This window comes from Hemiscyllium ocellatum, chromosome 40, assembly GCF_020745735.1.
Source record: "Hemiscyllium ocellatum isolate sHemOce1 chromosome 40, sHemOce1.pat.X.cur, whole genome shotgun sequence".
Taxonomy (NCBI): Eukaryota; Metazoa; Chordata; class Chondrichthyes; order Orectolobiformes; family Hemiscylliidae; genus Hemiscyllium; species Hemiscyllium ocellatum.
In genome coordinates, this window is record NC_083440.1 from 3,167,113 (window position 1) to 3,187,268 (window position 20,156).

Consider the following 20,156-nt stretch of genomic DNA (forward strand, 5'->3'; position numbering starts at 1 on the left):
AGAGGGGTGGGGAGGGAAATATATCCCTGGTGGTGGGGTCTTTTTGGAGGTGGCGGAAATGTCGGTGGATGATTTGGTTTATGCGAAGGTTGGTAGGGTGGAAGGTGAGCACCAGGGGCGTTCTGTCCTTGTTACGGTTGGAGGAGTGGGGTCTGAGGGTGGAGGTGCGGGATGTGGACGAGATGCGTTGGAGGGCATCGAACAATTGAGGGAGTCTTCAGTGTATAATTCCAGTTACATCGCACTGTAAACTTTTGCTATGAATTCTGTGCTGTACCATCTCATTCTCCACCACCGCCCTGATGAAGGAACGGCCAAGGTAGGACTTTCTCCTGGTGTTGGGGCACCCACCCCAGTCCAACACCGGGACCTCCAAAGCACGATGTCTCATACCCTGAGGAGAGGAAACGGTGAGGGGGTAAGGATAGGGGTGACTGGCTGGATAAGGTTACAGCGGGACAGGTAAACGTAGCTCCAGCGACTGCTATGAGTTTATCTGAATTAAACTCCATCTGCCCCTTCTCAGCCCATTGGCCCATCTGGTCCAGATCCTGTTGTAGTCTGAGGGAACCCTCTTCGCTGTCCACTACACACAAGAACACAGAAGGTGCTGGAGAAACTCAGCAGCATCTGTGTGTGGGGGCGGGGGGGAGAGAGAGAGGAGGGGGGGTTGCTAAATAACTGTTCCGGTCCAATCCTTGCTCAGGAGGGGAGCTGGGAGTAAGTGACCAGGATCGTGAGAGGCGAGCCCTGAGGGGGAGTCAGGAATCATAGAGTCAGAGAGATGTACAGCACGGAAACAGGCCCTTCAGCCCAACCCCGTCCATGCTGTCCCAGATATCCGAACCTAATCTAGTCCCATGTGCCAGCACTTGGCCCATCTCCCTCTAAACCCTTCCTATTCATGTCCCCATCCACCTTTTAAACGCTGTCATTGTACCAGCCCCCACCACCTCCTCTGGCAGCTCATTCCATACACGTACCACCCTCTGGGGGAAAAAGTTACCCCTTAGGTCCCTTTCCCCTCTCACCCTAAACCTATGCCCCTCTAGTTCTGGACTCCCCCACCCCAGGGGGAAAAGACTGTGTCTATTTACCCTATCCATGCCCCTCATGGTTTTATAAACCTCTATAAGGTCACCCCTCAGCCTCCGACGCTCCAGGGAAAACAGCCCCAGCCTGTTCAGCCTCTCCCTGTAGCTCAGACCCTCCAACCCTGGCAACATCCTTGTAAATCTTTTCTGAACCCTTTCAAGTTTCACAACATCTTTCCGATAGGAAGGAGACCAGAATTACACGCAATATTCCAACAGTGGCCTAACCAATGTCCTGTACAGCTGCAACATGACCTCCCAACTCCTGTACTCAATACTCTGACCAATAAAGGAAGACGCCTTCTTCATTATCCTATCTACTTGTGACTCCACTTTCAAGGACTCCAAGGTCTCTTTGTTCAGCAACACTCCCTAGGACCTTAACATTAAGTGTATATATTTGCTTTCCCAAAATGCAGCCCCTCACATTTATCTGAATTAAACTCCATCTGCCACTTCTCAGCCCATTGGCCCATCTGGTCCAGATCCTGTTGTAATCTGAGGGAACCCTCTTCGCTGTCCACTACACCCTCCAATTTTGGGGTCATCTGCAAACTTACTAACTGTACCCCTAATGCTCACATCCAAATCATTTATGTAAATGACACAAAGTAGAGGGCCCAGCACCGATCCTTGTGGCACTCCCGTGGTCACAGGCCTCCAGTCTGAAAAACAACCCTCCACCACCACCCTCTGTCTTCTACCTTTGAGCCAGTTCTGTATCCAAATGGCTAGTTCTCCCTGTATCCCATGAGATCTAACCTTGCTAACCAGTCTCCCATGGGGAACCTTGTCGAACACCTTACTGAAGTCCATATAGATCACATCTACTGCTCTGCCCTCATCAATCCTCTTTGTTACTTCTTCAAAAAACTCAAGTTTGTGAGACATGATTTCCCACGCAGAAAGCCATGTTGACTATCCCAAATCAGTCCTTGCCTTTCCAAATACATGTACATCCTGAGAGAGTGAGGGCAGCAGATGCTGGAGATCAGAGTCTAGAGTGTGGTGCTGGAAAAACACAGCAGGTCAGGCAGCATCCGAAGAGCAGGAGAATCGACGTTTTAGGGTATAAGCCATTCGTCAGGAATGAAAAGGGTGGCCCAAGTGGAGCGGGTGCTGAGAGATAAATGGGAGGGGGGTTGGGGCTGGGGGACAGGTGGCTGGGAATGAGGTAGATGAAGGTGGGTGGGTCAGAGAGGAGTGTGGAGAGGATAGGTGGGAAGGAAGGTGGACATGTCCATTGGATAGGTCATGAGGGTGGTGCCGAGTTGGATCTGGGATAAGGAGGGGGGAGGAGAGATGAGGAAACTGGTCAAGCCCACATTGATGCCCTGGAGGTTCCCAAGGCAGAAGGTGAGGCGTTCTTCCTCCAGGCGTCGGGTGGCTAGGATTTAGTAGAGGAGGAGGCCCAGGAGCTGGCCTATCCTTGGCAGAGAGGGAGGGGGAGTTGGAGCGGTCAGACAAAGGGAGGTGGGGTTGTCGAGTGCATGTGTCCCGGGAATGAGGTAGAGGATGGTGGGGGGTGATGGTGATAGGTCAGAGAGCAGGGTGGAGAGGAGTGGAGGGTGGGTTAGTCGGGGGGTGGAACTAACAAGGGAAAGGTGGAGGGAAGGGTCTCTGCCGAAAGCAGATAAGGGTGGGGAGGGAAATATATCCCTGGGGGTGGGGATTGTTTTGAAGGTGATGGCAATGTCGGAGGATGATGCGTTGTGTTGGTGGGTTGGAGGTGGCTCAGTGGTTAGCACCGCGCTCTCCCAGCACCAGGGTCCCGGGCTCGATCCCACCGTCAGGGGAGGGGGGTGGGGGCGACTGTCCTTGTGGAGTTTGCACATTCTCCCATGTGTCTGCGTGGGTTTGCTCCGGTTTCCTCCCACACTCCAAACATGTGCAGGTTAGGGTGGGATTGGCCATGGGGAATTGGCCCATAGTGTCCCGGGGTGAGGGTGGATTGGCCATGGGGAAGTGTCCCATAGTGCCCTGGGGTTGGGGTGGATTGGCCATGGGGAAGTGTCCCATAGTGCCCCGGGGTTGGGGAGGATTGGCCATGGGGAAGTGTCCCATAGTGCCCCGGGGTTAGGGTGAATACCATGGGGAAGTGTCCCATAGTGCCCCAGGGTTGGGGTGGATTGGCCATGGGGATGTGTCCCATAGTGCCCCAGGGTTGGGGTGGATTGGCCATGGGGAAGTGTCCCATAGTGCCCTGGGGTTGGGGAGGATTGGCCATGGGGAAGTGTCCCATAGTGCCCTGGGGTTGGGGAGGATTGGCCATGGGGAAGTGTCCCATAGTGCCCCAGGGTTGGGGTGGATTGGCCATGGGGAAGTGTCCCATAGTGCCCTGGGGTTGGGGAGGATTGGCCATGGGGAAGTGTCCCATAGTGCCCTGGGGTTGGGGAGGATTGGCCATGGGGAAGTGTCCCATAGTGCCCTGGGGTTGGGGTGGATTGGCCATGGGGAAGTGTCCCATAGTGCCCTGGGGTTGGGGTGGATTGGCCATGGGGAAGTGTAAAAAATGAGGTCTGCAGATGCTGGAGATCACAGCTGCAAATGTGTTGCTGGTCAAAGCACAGCAGGTTAGGCAGCATCTCAGGAATAGAGAATTCGACGTTTCGAGCATAAGCCCTTCATCAGGAATAAGAGAGAGAGAGCCAAGCAGGCTAAGATAAAAGGTAGGGAGGAGGGACTAGGGGGAGGGGAGATGACCTGGGGGGTGCAGTGAGAGAGGGACTCACTGAAATCCTTGTAGAGGGAGGAAGAGAGCTTCTTCAAGGAAGGCATCCTTGTAAGAGGATTCGCAGTAGGTTAAAATCTTCGAGTAAAAAATGAGGTCTGCAGATGCTGCAGACCTCATTTTTTACTCGAATCCAGCATCTGCAGACCTCATTTTTTACTCGAAGATTTTAACCGACTGCGAATCCTCTTACAAGGATGCCTTCCTTGAAGAAGCTCTCTTCCTCCCTCTACAAGGATTTCAGTGAGTCCCTCTCTCACTGCACCCCCCCAGGTCATCTCCCCTCCCCCTAGTCCCTCCTCCCTACCTTTTATCTTAGCCTGCTTGGCTCTCTCTCTCTTATTCCTGATGAAGGGTTTATGCTCGAAACGTCGAGTTCTCTATTCCTGAGATGCTGCCTAACCTGCTGTGCTTTGACCAGCAACACATTTGCAGCATGGGGAAGTGTCCCATAGTGCCCTGGGGTTAGGGTGGATTGGCCATGGGGAAGTGTCCCATAGTGCCCTGGGGTTGGGGTGGATTGGCCATGGGGAAGTGCCCCATAGTGCCCTGGGGTTGGGGTGGATTGGCCATGGGGAAGTGTCCCATAGTGCCCCAGGGTTAGGGTGGATTGGCCATGGGGAAGTGTCCCATAGTGCCCTGGGGTTGGGGTGGATTGGCCATGGGGAAGTGTCCCATAGTGCCCTGGGGTTGGGGTGGATTGGCCATGGGGAAGTGTCCCATAGTGCCCCGGGGTTAGGGTGGATTGGCCATGGGGAAGTGTCCCATAGTGCCCCGGGGTTAGGGTGGATTGGCCATGGGGAAGTGCCCCATAGTCACTGGGGGCGGTGTCGGGATTCGAACCCCTTCCCCCGCGGGGAGGGGGCGTGGCCAGCGCCGGCCCCGCGGTGCCCGCGATCAGAGCCTGCGCCACTGCTCGCGCATGCGCGGCGCCTGCGCGGACGCCGCTGTTGAAGCTGCGGGTGCCGGCGGGCGGACGGAGACATGGCGCCGCGGCCCGGGATCCCCGTCCTCCTCCTCCTCCTCCTGCTCCTGCTCCGGGGCAGCGGGGCCCAGCCGCACCCGGCCTCCGCCGCCAACGTCTTCCGGCAGGCGGCCGCCGCCCTCAGGGGGATGCTGCCGGAGCCCGTCCGGGAGGTGACCGACACCGCCCACTCCTCGGGGGTCTGGGGCCGGGAGGAACAGGAAAGGCCGAGGCTTCAGGGCGGGAGCTAGGCCCGAGCTCGGGGGGGGCGGGGCCAGGGCCAGCAATGGGCGGGGCGCCTCCTGATTGGCTGATTGTGTCTGTTTAACATATATGCAAATTAGGATTAGCATATTATTTATAATGTTTATGATAGTATTAATGATTATATTATTTATATATCACACATCACTGCATCAGGGTTAAATGTTTATTGTTATATATAATATACAATTATATAGTGTACGTATATATATAATATGTAAATATTATGTTATGGATGAGTATTATATAATGTTTATAATGTACACATTATACATCTATACATTACACTGTTATATATCATATATTTATACATTTATATATATACCCCCCTCACAGTCTGTCACTCCCCCCCCCCACAGTCTGTCACTCCCCCCCCACACAGTCTGTCACTCCCCCCCCCCCCACACAGTCTGTCACTCCCCCCCCTCACAGTCTGTCACTCCCCCCCCTCACAGTCTGTCACTCCCCCCCCCCCACACAGTCTGTCACTCCCCCCCCTCACAGTCTGTCACTCCCCCCCTCCCTCACAGTCTGTCACTCCCCCCCCCCCACAGTCTGTCACTCCCCCCCCTCACAGTCTGTCACTCCCCCCCCTCACAGTCTGTCACTCCCCCCCTCCCTCACAGTCTGTCACTCCCCCCCCACACAGTCTGTCACTCCCCCCCCCCACACAGTCTGTCACTCCCCCCCCTCACAGTCTGTCACTCCCCCCCTCACAGTCTGTCACTCCCCCCCTCCCTCACAGTCTGTCACTCCCCCCCCCACAGTCTGTCATTCCCCCCCCTCACAGTCTGTCACTCCCCCCCTCCCTCACAGTCTGTCACTCCCCCCCCTCACAGTCTGTCACTCCCCCCCCTCACAGTCTGTCACTCCCCCCCCTTCACAGTCTGTCACTCCCCCCCTCACAGTCTGTCACTCCCCCCCCCACACAGTCTGTCACTCCCCCCCTCACAGTCTGTCACTCCCCCCCCACACAGTCTGTCACTCCCCCCCCTCACAGTCTGTCACTCCCCCCCTCACAGTCTGTCACTCCCCCCCCTCACAGTCTGTCACTCCCCCCCCACAGGCTGTCACTCCCCCCCCCACACAGTCTGTCACTCCCCCCCCACACAGTTTGTCACTCCCCCCCCACACAGTCTGTCACTCCCCCCCCACACAGTCTGTCACTCCCCCCCCTCACAGTCTGTCACTCCCCCCCCTCACAGTCTGTCACTCCCCCCCCTCACAGTCTGTCACTCCCCCCCCCTTCACAGTCTGTCACTCCCCCCCTCACAGTCTGTCACTCCCCCCCCTCACAGTCTGTCACTCCCCCCCCTCACAGTCTGTCACTCCCCCCCCTCACAGTCTGTCACTCCCCCCCTTCACAGTCTGTCACTCCCCCCCCCAACAGTCTGTCATTCCCCCCCCTTCACAGTCTGTCACTCCCCCCCCCAACAGTCTGTCACTCCCCCCCCTCACAGTCTGTCACTCCCCCCCCTCACAGTCTGTCACTCCCCCCCTCACAGTCTGTCACTCCCTCCCCCTCACAGTCTTTCCCCTTCCCACCCAACCCCCACTTCACAGTCTGTCACCTTCTCCCCACCCCCTCGTGGTCAGTCGGGTTCTGCCCCCTCCCCCGCCCTCTGTAATGAATCCTGTCTCCCCTTCACATTCGGAACGCAGCCTCTGTCTGTCCGTCCCTCATTCCCCTCCCCCCCCCCTCCTCCGCTGCGACCCTTGCTCCTCCTCTGCTGGTCTCGGCAGCCCCCTCGGCTTCCTGTCCTTGTCTTGGGACCCCCCTCTGCGCGTGTGTAACGTGACGCCCCTCCCTGCCCTCTCTTATTGTTTTCCCTTTCTGCCCCTAGACCCTGCTGCAGTACTGGCAAGTCGCGATGGACAGCGCCAAGGTCATGGTCAGTGGGCTGGCTGAGTTGTGCTCGGATTTGCTGGATGCTTTGGGGATTAAAGGTTAGTGACCCTCACTAGCACCAGGGGGTGGGGGAGTGGAGGGGGGGGGGAATTGGGGAGGTGGGGTACGGGCAGTGTGAGGGACATTCTCTTCAGCAGGCCCCCACCGGGAGTGAGATTGAGACGGGGGGACATCTCCGCACAGAGACAACTTAAGCTTCAGGCTGATCGTTCAAGGAGGGAGGGTGAGATTGAGGAAGGGGTGGGATGGTGTCTCAGTGGTTGGCACCGCTGCCCTCCAGTGCCAGGTTCGGTCCCACCCTTGGTGAGAGGGAGGGGCGGCTGTCTGTGTGGAGTTTGCACATTCTCCCCGTGTCTGCGCAGGGTTTCCTCCCACAATCCAAACATGTCCAGGTTATGGTGGGTTTGGCCATGGGAAATGGTCCCATAGTGCCCAGGGATGTGCAGGTTAGGGTGGATTGGCCATGGGAAATTGTCCCATAGTGCCCAGGGATGTGTAGGTTAGGGTGGATTGGCCATGGGAAATTGTCCCATAGTGTCCCAGGGATGTGTAGGTTAGGGTGGGATTGGCCATGGGAAATTGTCCCATAGTGCCCAGGGATGTGCAGGTTAGGGTGGATTGGCCATGGGAAATTGTCCCATAGTGCCCAGGGATGTGCAGGTTAGGGTGGATTGGCCATGGGAAATTGTCCCATAGTGCCCAGGGATGTGTAGGTTAGGGTGGGATTGGCCATGGGAAATTGTCCCATAGTGCCCAGGGATGTGCAGGTTAGGGTGGGATTGGCCATGGGAAATTGTCCCATAGTGCCCAGGGATGTGCAGGTTAGGGTGGGATTGGCCATGGGAAATTGTCCCATAGTGCCCAGGGATGTGCAGGTTAGGGTGGGATTGGCCATGGGAAATTGTCCCATAGTGCCCAGGGATGTCCAGGTTAGGGTGGGATTAGTCCGGAGTGATCAGTTTGGGGAATAGCTCTGGGTGGGTTATTCTGCTGAGGGTCAGAGTGGCAGGTCAGAACCGCGGCGATGCTGACCCCCGGGGTGGCCAAGATCTGGCCGAGCGGGAGAGAAGGTTCGAGGGGGCAGAATGGCGCACGTCTGGAGCGTTCCTCCCTCCCACCCTTCCACGGTCACTCTCTGTGCCCCCACCCACTCCCCGGTGATGGGTGGTGACCCCTGCAGTACTGCCTCGCACCACCATGCGGCAGCGTCGCTCCACCGTCCAGCAGAGGCACAGCCCAGAACCAGACCCCACTCTCTGCTGGGGGAGGGGTGTCAGCGTTTGATGCGGGGTGGGTAGGGCAGCAGCGTGCATCGTCTGGCGTCCCACCTCCCTGCTGTCCACCCCCGGCCTTCCTGAAAGTCATGTATGAAACCCCTCCATGGCTCCTGATGGGGTGAGGCACTGTTGGGGCCCTGAGGTGGGGGATGGAGGGTCTCAGACACAGCTCAGAGCGGCTGGTTTTTGGGGAAGTCTCTCTCCCAGGAACGTGGAGGGCGAGGAGGGCAGTCAGGGATTTCCACTGAGTTAGACCCAGGCAACTGGGAACCCACTCACCTAGACTGAAGGCAGAGAGACATACAGCACGGAAACAGGCCCTTCGGCCCAACCCGTCCATGCTGTCCCAGATATCCTAACCTAATCTAGCCCCATGTGCCAGCACTTGGCCCATCTCCCTCTAAACCCTTCCTATTCATGTCCCCATCCACCTTTTAAATGCTGTCATTGTACCAGCCCCCACCACTTCCTCTGGCAGCTCATTCCATACACATACCACCCTCTGGGTGAAAACGTTACCCCTTAGGTCCCTTTCCCCTCTCACCCTAAACCTATGCCCCTCTAGTTCTGGACTCCCCCACCCCAGGGGGAAAAGACTTTGCCTATTTACCCTATCCATGCCCCTCATGGTTTTATAAACCTCTATATGGTCACCCCTCAGCCCCCGACGCTCCAGGGAAAACAGCCCCAGCCTGTTCAGCCTCTCCCTGTAGCTCAGACCCTCCAACCCTGGCAACATCCTTGTAAATCTTTTCTGAACCCTTTCAAGTTTCACAACATCTTTCCGATAGGAAGGAGACCAGAATTGTACACAATATTCCAACAGTGGCCTAACCAATGTCCTGTACAGCCGCAACATGACCCTCCCAATTCCTGTACTCAATACTCTGACCAATAAAGGAAAGCATACCAAACGCTGCCTTCACTATCCTATCTACCTGCGACTCCACTTTCAAGGAACTATGAACCTGCACTCCAAGGTCTCTTTGTTCAGCAACACTCCCCAGGACCTTACCATGAAGTGTATAAGTCCTGCTAAGATTTGCTTTCCCAAAATGCAGCACCTCACATTTATCTGAATTAAACTCCATCTGCCCCTTCTCAGCCCATTGGCCCATCTGGTCCAGATCCTGTTGTAATCTGAGGGAACCCTCTTCGCTGTCCACTACACCCTCCAATTTTGGGGTCATCTGCAAACTTACTAACTGTACCCCTAATGCTCGCATCCAAATCATTTATGGAAATGACAAAAAGTAGAGGACCCAGCACCGATCCTTGTGGCACTCCCCTGGTCACAGGCCTCCAGTCTGAAAAACAACCCTCCACCACCACCCTCTGTCTTCTACCTTTGAGCCAGTTCTGTGTGTTTGTTATTTTTTTCTCTCTTTTTTTGCACGCACCCCAATTTACAGGAATGTGTAAATGTTGAGCAGCAGTGATGGTGAGCTGTGCAGTTTCACAGCTGGGTCAGACAGCAGTGCAGGTTCATTTCTCACTTGGATTCCCTTCCCCATGTGGGCCCTGACCTTCCTCCTTTTTAACGTTCTGTCGTTTTGCTCTTGTATTTTTTTTCCACCCACCCCCCACCCTCAACCTCAAAGTTCCAAAACAATGCAACGACTTATTCAAGAAGGTAACTACTGCTCCGAGAACTCAAGGGTATTAACCACAAGAAAGCAAATAGCTCACAAAAGGGAGCGGCGTTTCCAGCCACCACTGCTTCCCGTCCTCGTTGGGTTTCCGAGAATCCTGGGTTTCCTTTCTCTCTGCATTGTGTCGAGTGACCGACCATTCCCCAGTCACTGCAACGCTCCCTGTATCCAGAATATCTTTGCTCCCCACTCACTGGTTTGAGAACATCCTTCCTTACGGTGGATTGGCCATGCTAAATTACCCATAGTGCCCAGGGATGTGCAGGTTAGGGTGCATTGGCCGTGGGAAATTGTCCCATAGTGCCCAGGGATGTGCAGGTTAGGGTGGGATTGGCCATGGGAAATTGTCCCATAGTGTCCAGGGATGTGCAGGTTAGGGTGAATTGGCCATGGGAAATTGTCCCATAGTGCCCAGGGATGTACAGGTTAGGGTGGATTGGCCATGGGAAATTGTCCCATAGTGCCCAGGGATGTGTAGGTTAGGGTGGATTGGCCATGGGAAATTGTCCCATAGTGCCCAGGGATGTACAGGTTAGGGTGGGTTGGCCATGGGAAATTGTCCCATAGTGCCCAGGGATGTGCAGGTTAGGGTGGATTGGCCATGGGAAATTGTCCCATAGTGCCCAGGGATGTGCAGGTTAGGGTGGATTGGCCATGGGAAATTGTCCTATAGTGCCCAGGGATGTGCAGGTTAGGGTGGATTGGCCATGGGAAATTGTCCCATAGTGCCCAGGGATGTGTAGGTTAGGGTGGATTGGCCATGGGAAATTGTCCCATAGTGCCCAGGGATGTACAGGTTAGGGTGGGTTGGCCATGGGAAATTGTCCCATAGTGCCCAGGGATGTGCAGGTTAGGGTGGGTTGGCCATGGGAAATTGTCCCATAGTGCCCAGGGATGTGCAGGTTAGGGTGGATTGGCCATGGGAAATTGTCCCATAGTGCCCAGGGATGTGCAGGTTAGGGTGGGTTGGCCATGGGAAATTGTCCCATAGTGCCCAGGGATGTGCAGGTTAGGGTGGATTGGCCATGGGGAATTGTCCCATAGTGCCCAGGGATGTGCAGGTTAGGGTGTATTGGCCATGGGGAATTGTCCCATAGTGCCCAGGGATGTGCAGGTTAGGGTGGGTTGGCCATGGGAAATTGTCCCATAGTGTCCCAGGGATGTGCAGGTTAGGGTGGGATTGGCCATGGGGAATTGTCCCATAGTGCCCAGGGATGTGCAGGTTAGGGTGGATTGGCCATGGGAAATTGTCCCATAGTGTCCAGGGATGTGCAGGTTAGGGTGGGTTGGCCATGGGGAATTGTCCCATAGTGCCCAGAGATGTGCAGGTTAGGGTGGATTGGCCATGGGAAATTGTCCCATAGTGCCCAGGGATGTGCAGGTTAGGGTGGATTGGCCATGGGAAATTGTCCCCTAGTGCCCAGGGATGTGCAGGTTAGGGTGGATTGGCCATGGGAAATTGTCCCATAGTGCCCAGGGATGTGCAGGTTAGGGTGGGATTGGCCATGGGAAATTGTCCCATAGTGCCCAGGGATGTGCAGGTTAGGGTGGATTGGCCATGGGAAATTGTCCCATAGTGCCCAGGGATGTGCAGGTTAGGGTGGGATTGGCCATGGGAAATTGTCCCATAGTGCCCAGGGATGTGCAGGTTAGGGTGGATTGGCCATATGGAATTGTCCCATAGTGTCCAGGGATGTGCAGGTTAGGGTGGGTTCGCCATGGGAAATTGTCCCATAGTGCCCAGGGATGTGCAGGTTAGGGTGGGTTGGCCATGGGAAATTGTCCCATAGTGTCCCAGGGATGTGCAGGTTAGGGTGGGATTGGCCATGGGGAATTGTCCCATAGTGCCCAGGGATGTGCAGGTTAGGGTGGATTGGCCATGGGAAATTGTCCCATAGTGTCCAGGGATGTGTAGGTTAGGGTGGGTTGGCCATGGGAAATTGTCCCCTAGTGCCCAGGGATGTGCAGGTTAGGGTGGATTGGCCATGGGAAATTGTCCCATAGTGCCCAGGGATGTGCAGGTTAGGGTGGATTGGCCATGGGAAATTGTCCCCTAGTGCCCAGGGATGTGCAGGTTAGGGTGGATTGGCCATGGGAAATTGTCCCATAGTGCCCAGGGATGTGCAGGTTAGGGTGGGATTGGCCATGGGAAATTGTCCCATAGTGCCCAGGGATGTGCAGGTTAGGGTGGATTGGCCATGGGGAATTGTCCCATAGTGTCCAGGGATGTGCAGGTTAGGGTGGGTTCGCCATGGGAAATTGTCCCATAGTGCCCAGGGATGTGCAGGTTAGGGTGGGATTGGCCATGGGGAATTGTCCCATAGTGCCCAGGGATGTGCAGGTTAGGGTGGATTGGCCATGGGGAATTGTCCCATAGTGCCCAGCGATGTGCAGGTTAGGGTGGGATTGGCCATGGGGAATTGTCCCATAGTGCCCAGGGATGTGCAGGTTAGGGTGGGATTGGCCATGGGAAATTGTCCCATAGTGCCCAGGGATGTGCAGGTTAGGGTGGGATTGGAAGGTTGGGACTGGGATAAGGATCTGGAACATTCCTGATGAAGAGCTCCTGCTGAATCTCTGAGACAGCCTGATCCTTTCCTGCGCCATGTTTATCAACCCGCCCTGAGGTTCCTGCCACGGTCCTAACCCTCGCTTTGCCTCTTCTCTGCCTCCTCCCCCCCCTGTAGGTGAGGAGCTGGGGACGGACCGGGAGACACTGCGGCGTGCCCTGAGCCTGGGCCTGGCCGGCCTGCTGCTCTACCTGGCGCTCTCGGCCGCCCTGCGGCTGCTGGGCTACCTGGTCGGGCGGCTCCTCTGGCTGGTCAAGCTGGCCCTGCTCTTCCTGGCCGCCGGCTACGTGGTGGTCACTTGCGAGGACGAGGGCCGGAGGAACGCCCTGCTGCTGGGCCTGGGTGCGGCCTACCTCCTGCTGGGCCACCTCTCCCTCCCGTTCGGCGGCGGCAGCGGGTGCTGCTCCTCGGACCGGCACGTCCTGGAGAGCAAGGTCTCTGCCCTGGAACACCAGCTGGCCGAGGTAGAATACCGGCTTCACCAGAGCAAGCTGCGGGACTACGACTAGCAAGGGGGCGGCCCAGGCAGACGAAACCTTCACCAAACCTCACCCCCTCCCTTCCCTCCCCAACGAAGGGGGAGCCATAAACACTGGGAAAAGCCTTCTCCCGATAACTCTCAGGCGTCACTCCGGTTCCAGGTCACCCGTGGCGAACGTTGCTTTAACATCCTTTAATCGGGCCCACTTCAGGACCATTCGCAAGAATGCCAAATTTCAGATGCTGACAGCCACGGAGAGAGAACGGTGCTGATTGGCTGGCAAGTTAGCATCGACTTGGACGAAATGTCGAACTCTAAGTAAACCTGTTGCCTTACGTTTACCGTCTTATCTACCCCTCCCCAACCCCCCCCATCCCCAATCACTGCTGACAGAGTAGCAGTGCAAACACAACTCACAATGAGTCCCCCCTGTTTGTCGCCTGTTGGACACCCCCCTCCCATTGTCCCTCGTTTCTGAAACTGTTCTTTCTCATTTTTAGACCAATGTTTGAAATTACTGACGAATAAAATGGTCCTGTCTTTGTATGTCTCCGCCTCCGCCTCCGGTCAAAGGTCAAATGTCAAAGAGGCACCTCATCGCCATGTCGGACAGAGCGAAACGTGAGGCTGACATCACTGATCACTCCCACCCCCCCACACTCTCACCCCCCCACTCTCTCTCCCCCACACTCTCTCACCCCCACACTCTCTCACCCCCACACTCTCTCACCCCCACACTCTCTCACCCCCCCCACACTCTCTCACCCCCCACACTCTCTCACCCCCACACTCTCTCACCCCCACACTCTCTCACCCCCACACTCTCTCACCCCCACACACTCTCACCCCCACACACTCTCACCCCCACACTCTCTCACCCCCACACTCTCTCACCCCCACACTCTCTCACCCCCCCACTCTCTCACCCCCACACTCTCTCACCCCCACACTCTCTCACCCCCACACTCACTCACCCCCACACACTCTCACCCCCACACACTCTCACCCCCACACACTCTCACCCCCACACTCTCTCACCCCCACACTCTCTCACCCCCACACTCTCACCCCCACACTCTCACCCCCACACACTCACATCCCCCCACACACTCACCCCCAAACCACTCTCCCCCCCAAACCACTCTCCCCCCCAAACCACTCTCCCCCCCCCAACCACTCTCCCCCCCCCCACCACTCTCCCCCCCAAACACTCTCCCCCCCAAACACTCTCCCCCCCAAACCACTCTCCCCCCCAAACACTCTCCCCCCCAAACACTCTCCCCCCCAAACACTCTCCCCCCCCAAACACTCTCCCCCCCCAAACACTCTCCCCCCCCAAACACTCTCCCCCCCCAAACACTCGCCCCCCCACACTCGCCCCCCCCAACACCCTCACACACGCACCCAAGCCTATGTCCACACCGACACACATGCCCGCACCCACACACTCATGCCCACACACACGCACCCATGCCTATACCCACACATTTGCCCACACCTACACGCACCCACGCCAACACCCACACATACATCCACATCACACACTTACCTCCGCACATGCCCCCACACTCAACCATGCACAACCGCCCACACCGACACACATACCCACACCCACAAACACATGCCTACACACACCACACACAGCCACACACACACACAAAACCACATGCACACACACACGCCTCCACCAACACACACTCACGCCCACACAAAAATACACACCCTCACACATCCACACCCACGCACACATGTCCCCACCCAGTCGCCCATACACATGCACGCTAACACTCTCTCATGCTCAGTCATACCCACACACCCATCTACACCCACACACACGCACCCACAAACACTCAGTCACTCCCACACTCACCCAGGCACACGCACACATGCCCACACTTACGGACACATGCCCACTCCCACACGCACACATCCCAACACGCACACATCCCAACACGCACACCCACATACACACGTCCACGTGCACACATTCACACTCTCACATGTGCATGCACACCCATGCACACACGTCCATGCACCTACACCCACACCCCCCCCCACTCTCTCACACCCAGATACTCATATTCACACACGCACTCACATACACACTCAAACTCACACTCACTCTCTCATCCACACACTCGTGCTCACCTGTGCACATTCACACCCGGGCACGCGTTCCCACACACAAACCCGGTACAGTTTATCATCAGTTTGTAAATATTGGAGATAATGCCATCGTGTTACACAGTCCCCCTCAGTCCGACTGTTGGATAATGAATAATGGTCGAGCGAGCAGACCCCATCTGAACGGTCCAGCATTTACACTTTTCACTGAGTGCCTGTGAATTGGCTACGTGTAGATGAACCTCACTCCTACCCTGGATGCCAACCTGCGGTTGTTTCGGAGACAGTAGTTTTGCCGGGTTGGTGTTTCTCTTTAGCTCGGTATTTCCTCTCGGGCGGTTTAATCCCTTCGTGACGTCGCCTTCCAGTTTCTCTACTCCTGACTGGTCAGCTTTTGTTTTCCTTACACTTCTGGTTCCTGCAGTTCGGTGGAAGTATTTGGGAATGTTTTATTTATCCCCAGCGTGTGTGTGTGTGCGCGCGCGCTGGTGTCGGACACAGTGAGAAACAACAAGTGTGTAAATCTTTATATTCCCACCACCAGGAAGATAGGAAAACACCCGAGTGGCCAGTGACTAGCAGTGTCCTTCACATCGAAGGGCAATGCTGTGTGATCAAAACAGCGAAGGGGAGGGCAGGGCAGAGATTAAATCCAAATAGAGTTGGAGGGGGAAATAACGCGCCCCACTCCCTGCGGCGCCCACCTTTGCTGCAATTCTCCAGGAGGGAACCCCCACCCCCGGCTCTCTGACTTGTCGTCCTCTGTGACAGCTGCCACTATCCCCACATCAGCAGAACCAATTGCCAGTGAAAACAGGCTGGAAAGCTCATCTGCCATTGTCATTGAGTCCTAGAGAGGTCCAGCACGGAAACAGGCCCTTCGGCCCAACCCGTCCATGCTGACCCAGATATCCTGACCTAATCTAGTCCCATTTAGAGTCAGAGAGATGTACAGCACGGAAACAGACCCTTCGGCCCAACCCGTCCATGCTGTCCCAGAGGGTCAGTACAGAGTGCCCCAGTGACAGAGGGTCAGTACAGAGCGCCCCAGTGACAGAGGGTCAGTACAATGTGTCCCAGTGTCAGAGGGTCAGTACAGAGTATCCCAGTGACAGAGGGTCAGTGCAGAGTGTCCCAGTGTCAGAGGGTCAGTACAGAGTGTCCCAGTGTCAGAGGGTCAGTGCAGAGTATCCCAGTGTCAGAGGGTCAGTGCAGAGTGTCCCAGTGTCAGAGGGTCAGTGCAGAGTATCCCAGTGACAGAGGGTCAGTACAGAGTATCCCAGTGACAGAGGGTCAGTGCAGAGTATCCCAGTGACAGAGGGTCAGTGCAGAGTGTCCCAGTGTCAGAGGGTCAGTGCAGAGTATCCCAGTGTCAGAGGGTCAGTGCAGAGTATCCCAGTGTCAGAGGGTCAGTGCAGAGTATCCCAGTGTCAGAGGGTCAGTGCAGAGTGTCCCAGTGTCAGAGGGTCAGTGCAGAGTGACCCAGTGTCAGAGGGTCAGTACAGTGTGTCCCAGTGTCAGAGGGTCAGGACAGAGTGTCCCAGAGACAGTGGGTGGTTGCAGAGTGACCCAGTGTCAGAGAGGCCCAGGATCAGTTGGGATCGCTCCAATGTAGGGAAGTTTTCCTTTTGTCGATTGCTAGATCCTCCTAATTTGTTTACATTCATGTCACAGCCATTTGGCATGTCCTGCGTCAGACAAGTGTGGGCTTCCTGCAGCAGCTGACCGTGTCTCAGCAATCGCCCCCTTGGCATCTTACCCCATCACTGCCTGCTTCCCTTCCCGTGGGGATTTCCTATCTTCCCTTCAAACACGTCATGCAGGATTTATCTCCACCACAGCCTGGGAATTCAAGTTTCACTTTCTGACGTTCTCTGAAGACGGAAACATTTCCTCATACCCCCTCGGATTTCCGTTGTCAATTTTTGGCAATAATGCACCCGTCCAGCCCTGCAGTGGGGAATATCTCCATGGAGATCCCGTCAGGTCTGCGTCAATGCCTTGAATTATTAATACGGATGTGTCAATGACAACTTGCTCATCAGCATCAACAACGTAACCCATCTGAAGAAACATCACACCAGAGGTGAGGGTTCTGCTCCGTTTCTCTCCCCCAGCCTGCAGCCAGGCTTGGTATCAACACACATTAGTCTCAGAACAAGACATTCAGCACCCAACTGTACACAGTGACTCCCAGTGTGATACAGAGACCGGAACTGTACACAGTGACTCCCAGTGCGATACAGAGACTGGAACTGTACACAGTGACTCCCAGTGCGATACAGAGACTGGAACTGTACACAGTGACTCCCAGTGTGATACAGAGACCGGAACTGTACACAGTGACTCCCAGTGTGATACAGAGACCGGAACTGTACACAGTGTCTCCCAGTGTGATACAGAGACCGGAACTGTACACAGTGACTCCCAGTGTGATACAGAGACCGGAACTGTACACAGTGTCTCCCAGTGTGATACAGAGACCGGAACTGTACACAGTGACTCCCAGTGTGATACAGAGACCGGAACTGTACACAGTGTCTCCCAGTGTGATACAGAGACCGGAACTGTACACAGTGTCTCCCAGTGCGATACAGAGACCGGAACTGTACACAGTGTCTCCCAGTGCGATACAGAGACTGGAACTGTACACAGTGTCTCCCAGTGTGATACAGAGACAGGAACTGTACACAGTGACTCCCAGTGTGATACAGAGACCGGAACTGTACACAGTGTCTCCCAGTGTGATACAGAGACTGGAACTGTACACAGTGACTCCCAGTGTGATACAGAGACCGGAACTGTACACAGTGACTCCCAGTGTGATACAGAGACCGGAACTGTACACAGTGTCTCCCAGTGTGATACAGAGACCGGAACTGTACACAGTGTCTCCCAGTGCGATACAGAGACCGGAACTGTACACAGTGTCTCCCAGTGCGATACAGAGACCGGAACTGTACACAGTGTCTCCCAGTGTGATACAGAGACAGGAACTGTACACAGTGACTCCCAGTGTGATACAGAGACAGGAACTGTACACAGTGACTCCCAGTGTGATACAGAGACCGGAACTGTACACAGTGTCTCCCAGTGTGATACAGAGACCGGAACTGTACACAGTGTCTCCCAGTGTGATACAGAGACAGGAACTGTACACAGTGTCTCCCAGTGCGATACAGAGACCGGAACTGTACACAGTGTCTCCCAGTGCGATACAGAGACCGGAACTGTACACAGTGACTCCCAGTGCGATACAGAGACCGGAACTGTACACAGTGACTCCCAGTGCGATACAGAGACCGGAACTGTTCACAGTGACTCCCAGTGCGATACAGAGACCGGAACTGTACACAGTGACTCCCAGTGCGATACAGAGACCGGAACTGTACACAGTGACTCCCAGTGCGATACAGAGACAGGAACTGTACACAGTGACTCCCAGTGCGATACAGAGACAGGAACTGTACACAGTGACTCCCAGTGTGATACAGAGACCGGAACTGTACACAGTGTCTCCCGGTGCGGTATAGTGTTGTATATAGGCTGTCTGAGGCTAATTTGCTACCCAAACCTTCACCTGTTTCAGATTTAGTTTTTGGTATTGGATAGTATAGTGTGTATAGTCCTCATGAACATACAGCCAAGATAGCAGAGGGGGCCCTTTGAACCTGTCCATGTATTCAGTTATATAACGGCCCATATGATATCGACCTGGTCTCCTGCGTACCCCGATCAGCGTGTGTCCCTGGGTAAACTGGAATCTATCTAACCCCCCCTTGAATTTATTCACGGATTCCCTATCCACTTCCTTTTGAGGAAGGGATTCCGAAGTCTCTCATACCTCTCAGGGAATGCGACCTGCTTCCTCAGCTCCACTTTCAATGGGTTCCTCTCCAGCAAGCCTCCGTATTTGTAATCTATCATCCCCAGTTTCAGGTTCTCTCACACAGGGGCAGCACGGTGGTTCAGTGGTTAGCCAGGGTCACAGGTTCGATCCCACCTCGGGCAACTGTCTGCACGGAGTTTGCACATTCTCCCCACCGGGTTTGTGTGGGTTTCCTCCGGGTGCTCCGGTTTCCTCCCATAGTCCAAAGAAATGCAGGTTAGGGTGGATTGGCCATGGGATATTGTCCCATAGTGCCCAGGGATGTGCAGGTTAGGGTGGATTGGCCATGGGATATTGTCCCATAGTGCCCAGGGATGTGCAGGTTAGGGTGGATTGGCCATGGGAAATTGTCCCATAGTGCCCAGGGATGTGCAGGTTAGGGTGGATTGGCCATGGGAAATTGTCCCATAGTGCACAGGGATGTGCAGGTTAGGGTGGATTGGCTCTGGAAAATTGTCCCATAGTGCCCAGGGATGTGCAGTTTAGGGTGGATTGGCCATGGGAAATTGTCCCATAGTGTGCAGGGATGTGCAGGTTCGGGTGGGATTGGCCATGGGAAATTGTCGCATAGTGCCCAGGGATGTGCAGGTTAAGGTGCATTGGCCATGGGAAATTGTCCCATAGTGTCCAGGGAGGTGCAGGTTAGGGTGGATTGGCTATGGGAAATTGTCCCATCGTGTCCAGGGATGTTCACGTTCAGGTAGGATTGGCCATGGGAAATTGTCCCATAGTGCCCAGGGATGTGCAGGTTAGGGTGGGATTGGCCATGGGAAATTGTCCCATAGTGCCCAGGGATGTGCAGGTTAAGGTGGATTGGCGTTGGGGAATTGTCCCGTAGTGTCCAGGGATGTGCAGGTTAGGGTGAATTGGCCATGGGAATTTGTCCCATAGTGTCCAGGGATGTGCAGGTTAGGGTGGGTTGGCCATGGGAAATTGTCCCATAGTGCCCAGGGATGTGCAGGTTAAGGTGGATTGGCCGTGGGAAATTGTCCCATAGTGTCCAGGGATGTGCAGGTTAGGGTGGATTGACAATGGGAAATTGTCCCATAGTGCCCAGGGATGTGTAGTTTAGGGTGGGTTGGCCATGGGACATTGTCCCATAGTGTCCAGGGATGTTCAGGTTAGGGTGGATTGACAATGGGAAATTGTCCCATAGTGCCCAGGGATGTGCAGGTTAGGGTGGATTGGCCATGGGGAATTG

The 20,156-nt window shown here is 55.3% G+C and overlaps 1 protein-coding gene across 1 annotated transcript; it reads left to right on the top strand.

Annotated features, from left to right (window-relative positions):
- The first annotated feature begins 4,754 nt into the window (after nucleotides 1-4,754).
- On the top strand, nucleotides 4,755-13,488 carry LOC132834559 (uncharacterized). Its single transcript, XM_060853501.1, has 3 exons — nucleotides 4,755-4,962; nucleotides 6,898-7,000; nucleotides 12,579-13,488. Exons 1-3 carry the CDS (start codon nucleotides 4,810-4,812, stop codon nucleotides 12,968-12,970), a joined length of 648 nt encoding a protein of 215 aa, XP_060709484.1. The 5' UTR covers nucleotides 4,755-4,809; the 3' UTR covers nucleotides 12,971-13,488.
- The last annotated feature ends 6,668 nt before the right edge of the window (nucleotides 13,489-20,156 follow it).

What these genes read in the sequence shown, in the direction of transcription:
- LOC132834559 (XM_060853501.1), top strand. Translation starts at nt 4,810, where the DNA reads ATGGCGCCGCGGCCCGGGATCCCCGTCCTCCTCCTCCTCCTCCTGCTC. An exon ending in TGCCGGAGCCCGTCCGGGAG is followed by an intron (nt 4,963 to 6,897) that starts GTGACCGACACC and finishes TTCTGCCCCTAG; the next exon opens with ACCCTGCTGCAGTACTGGCA. An exon ending in GGATGCTTTGGGGATTAAAG is followed by an intron (nt 7,001 to 12,578) that starts GTTAGTGACCCT and finishes CCCCCCCTGTAG; the next exon opens with GTGAGGAGCTGGGGACGGAC.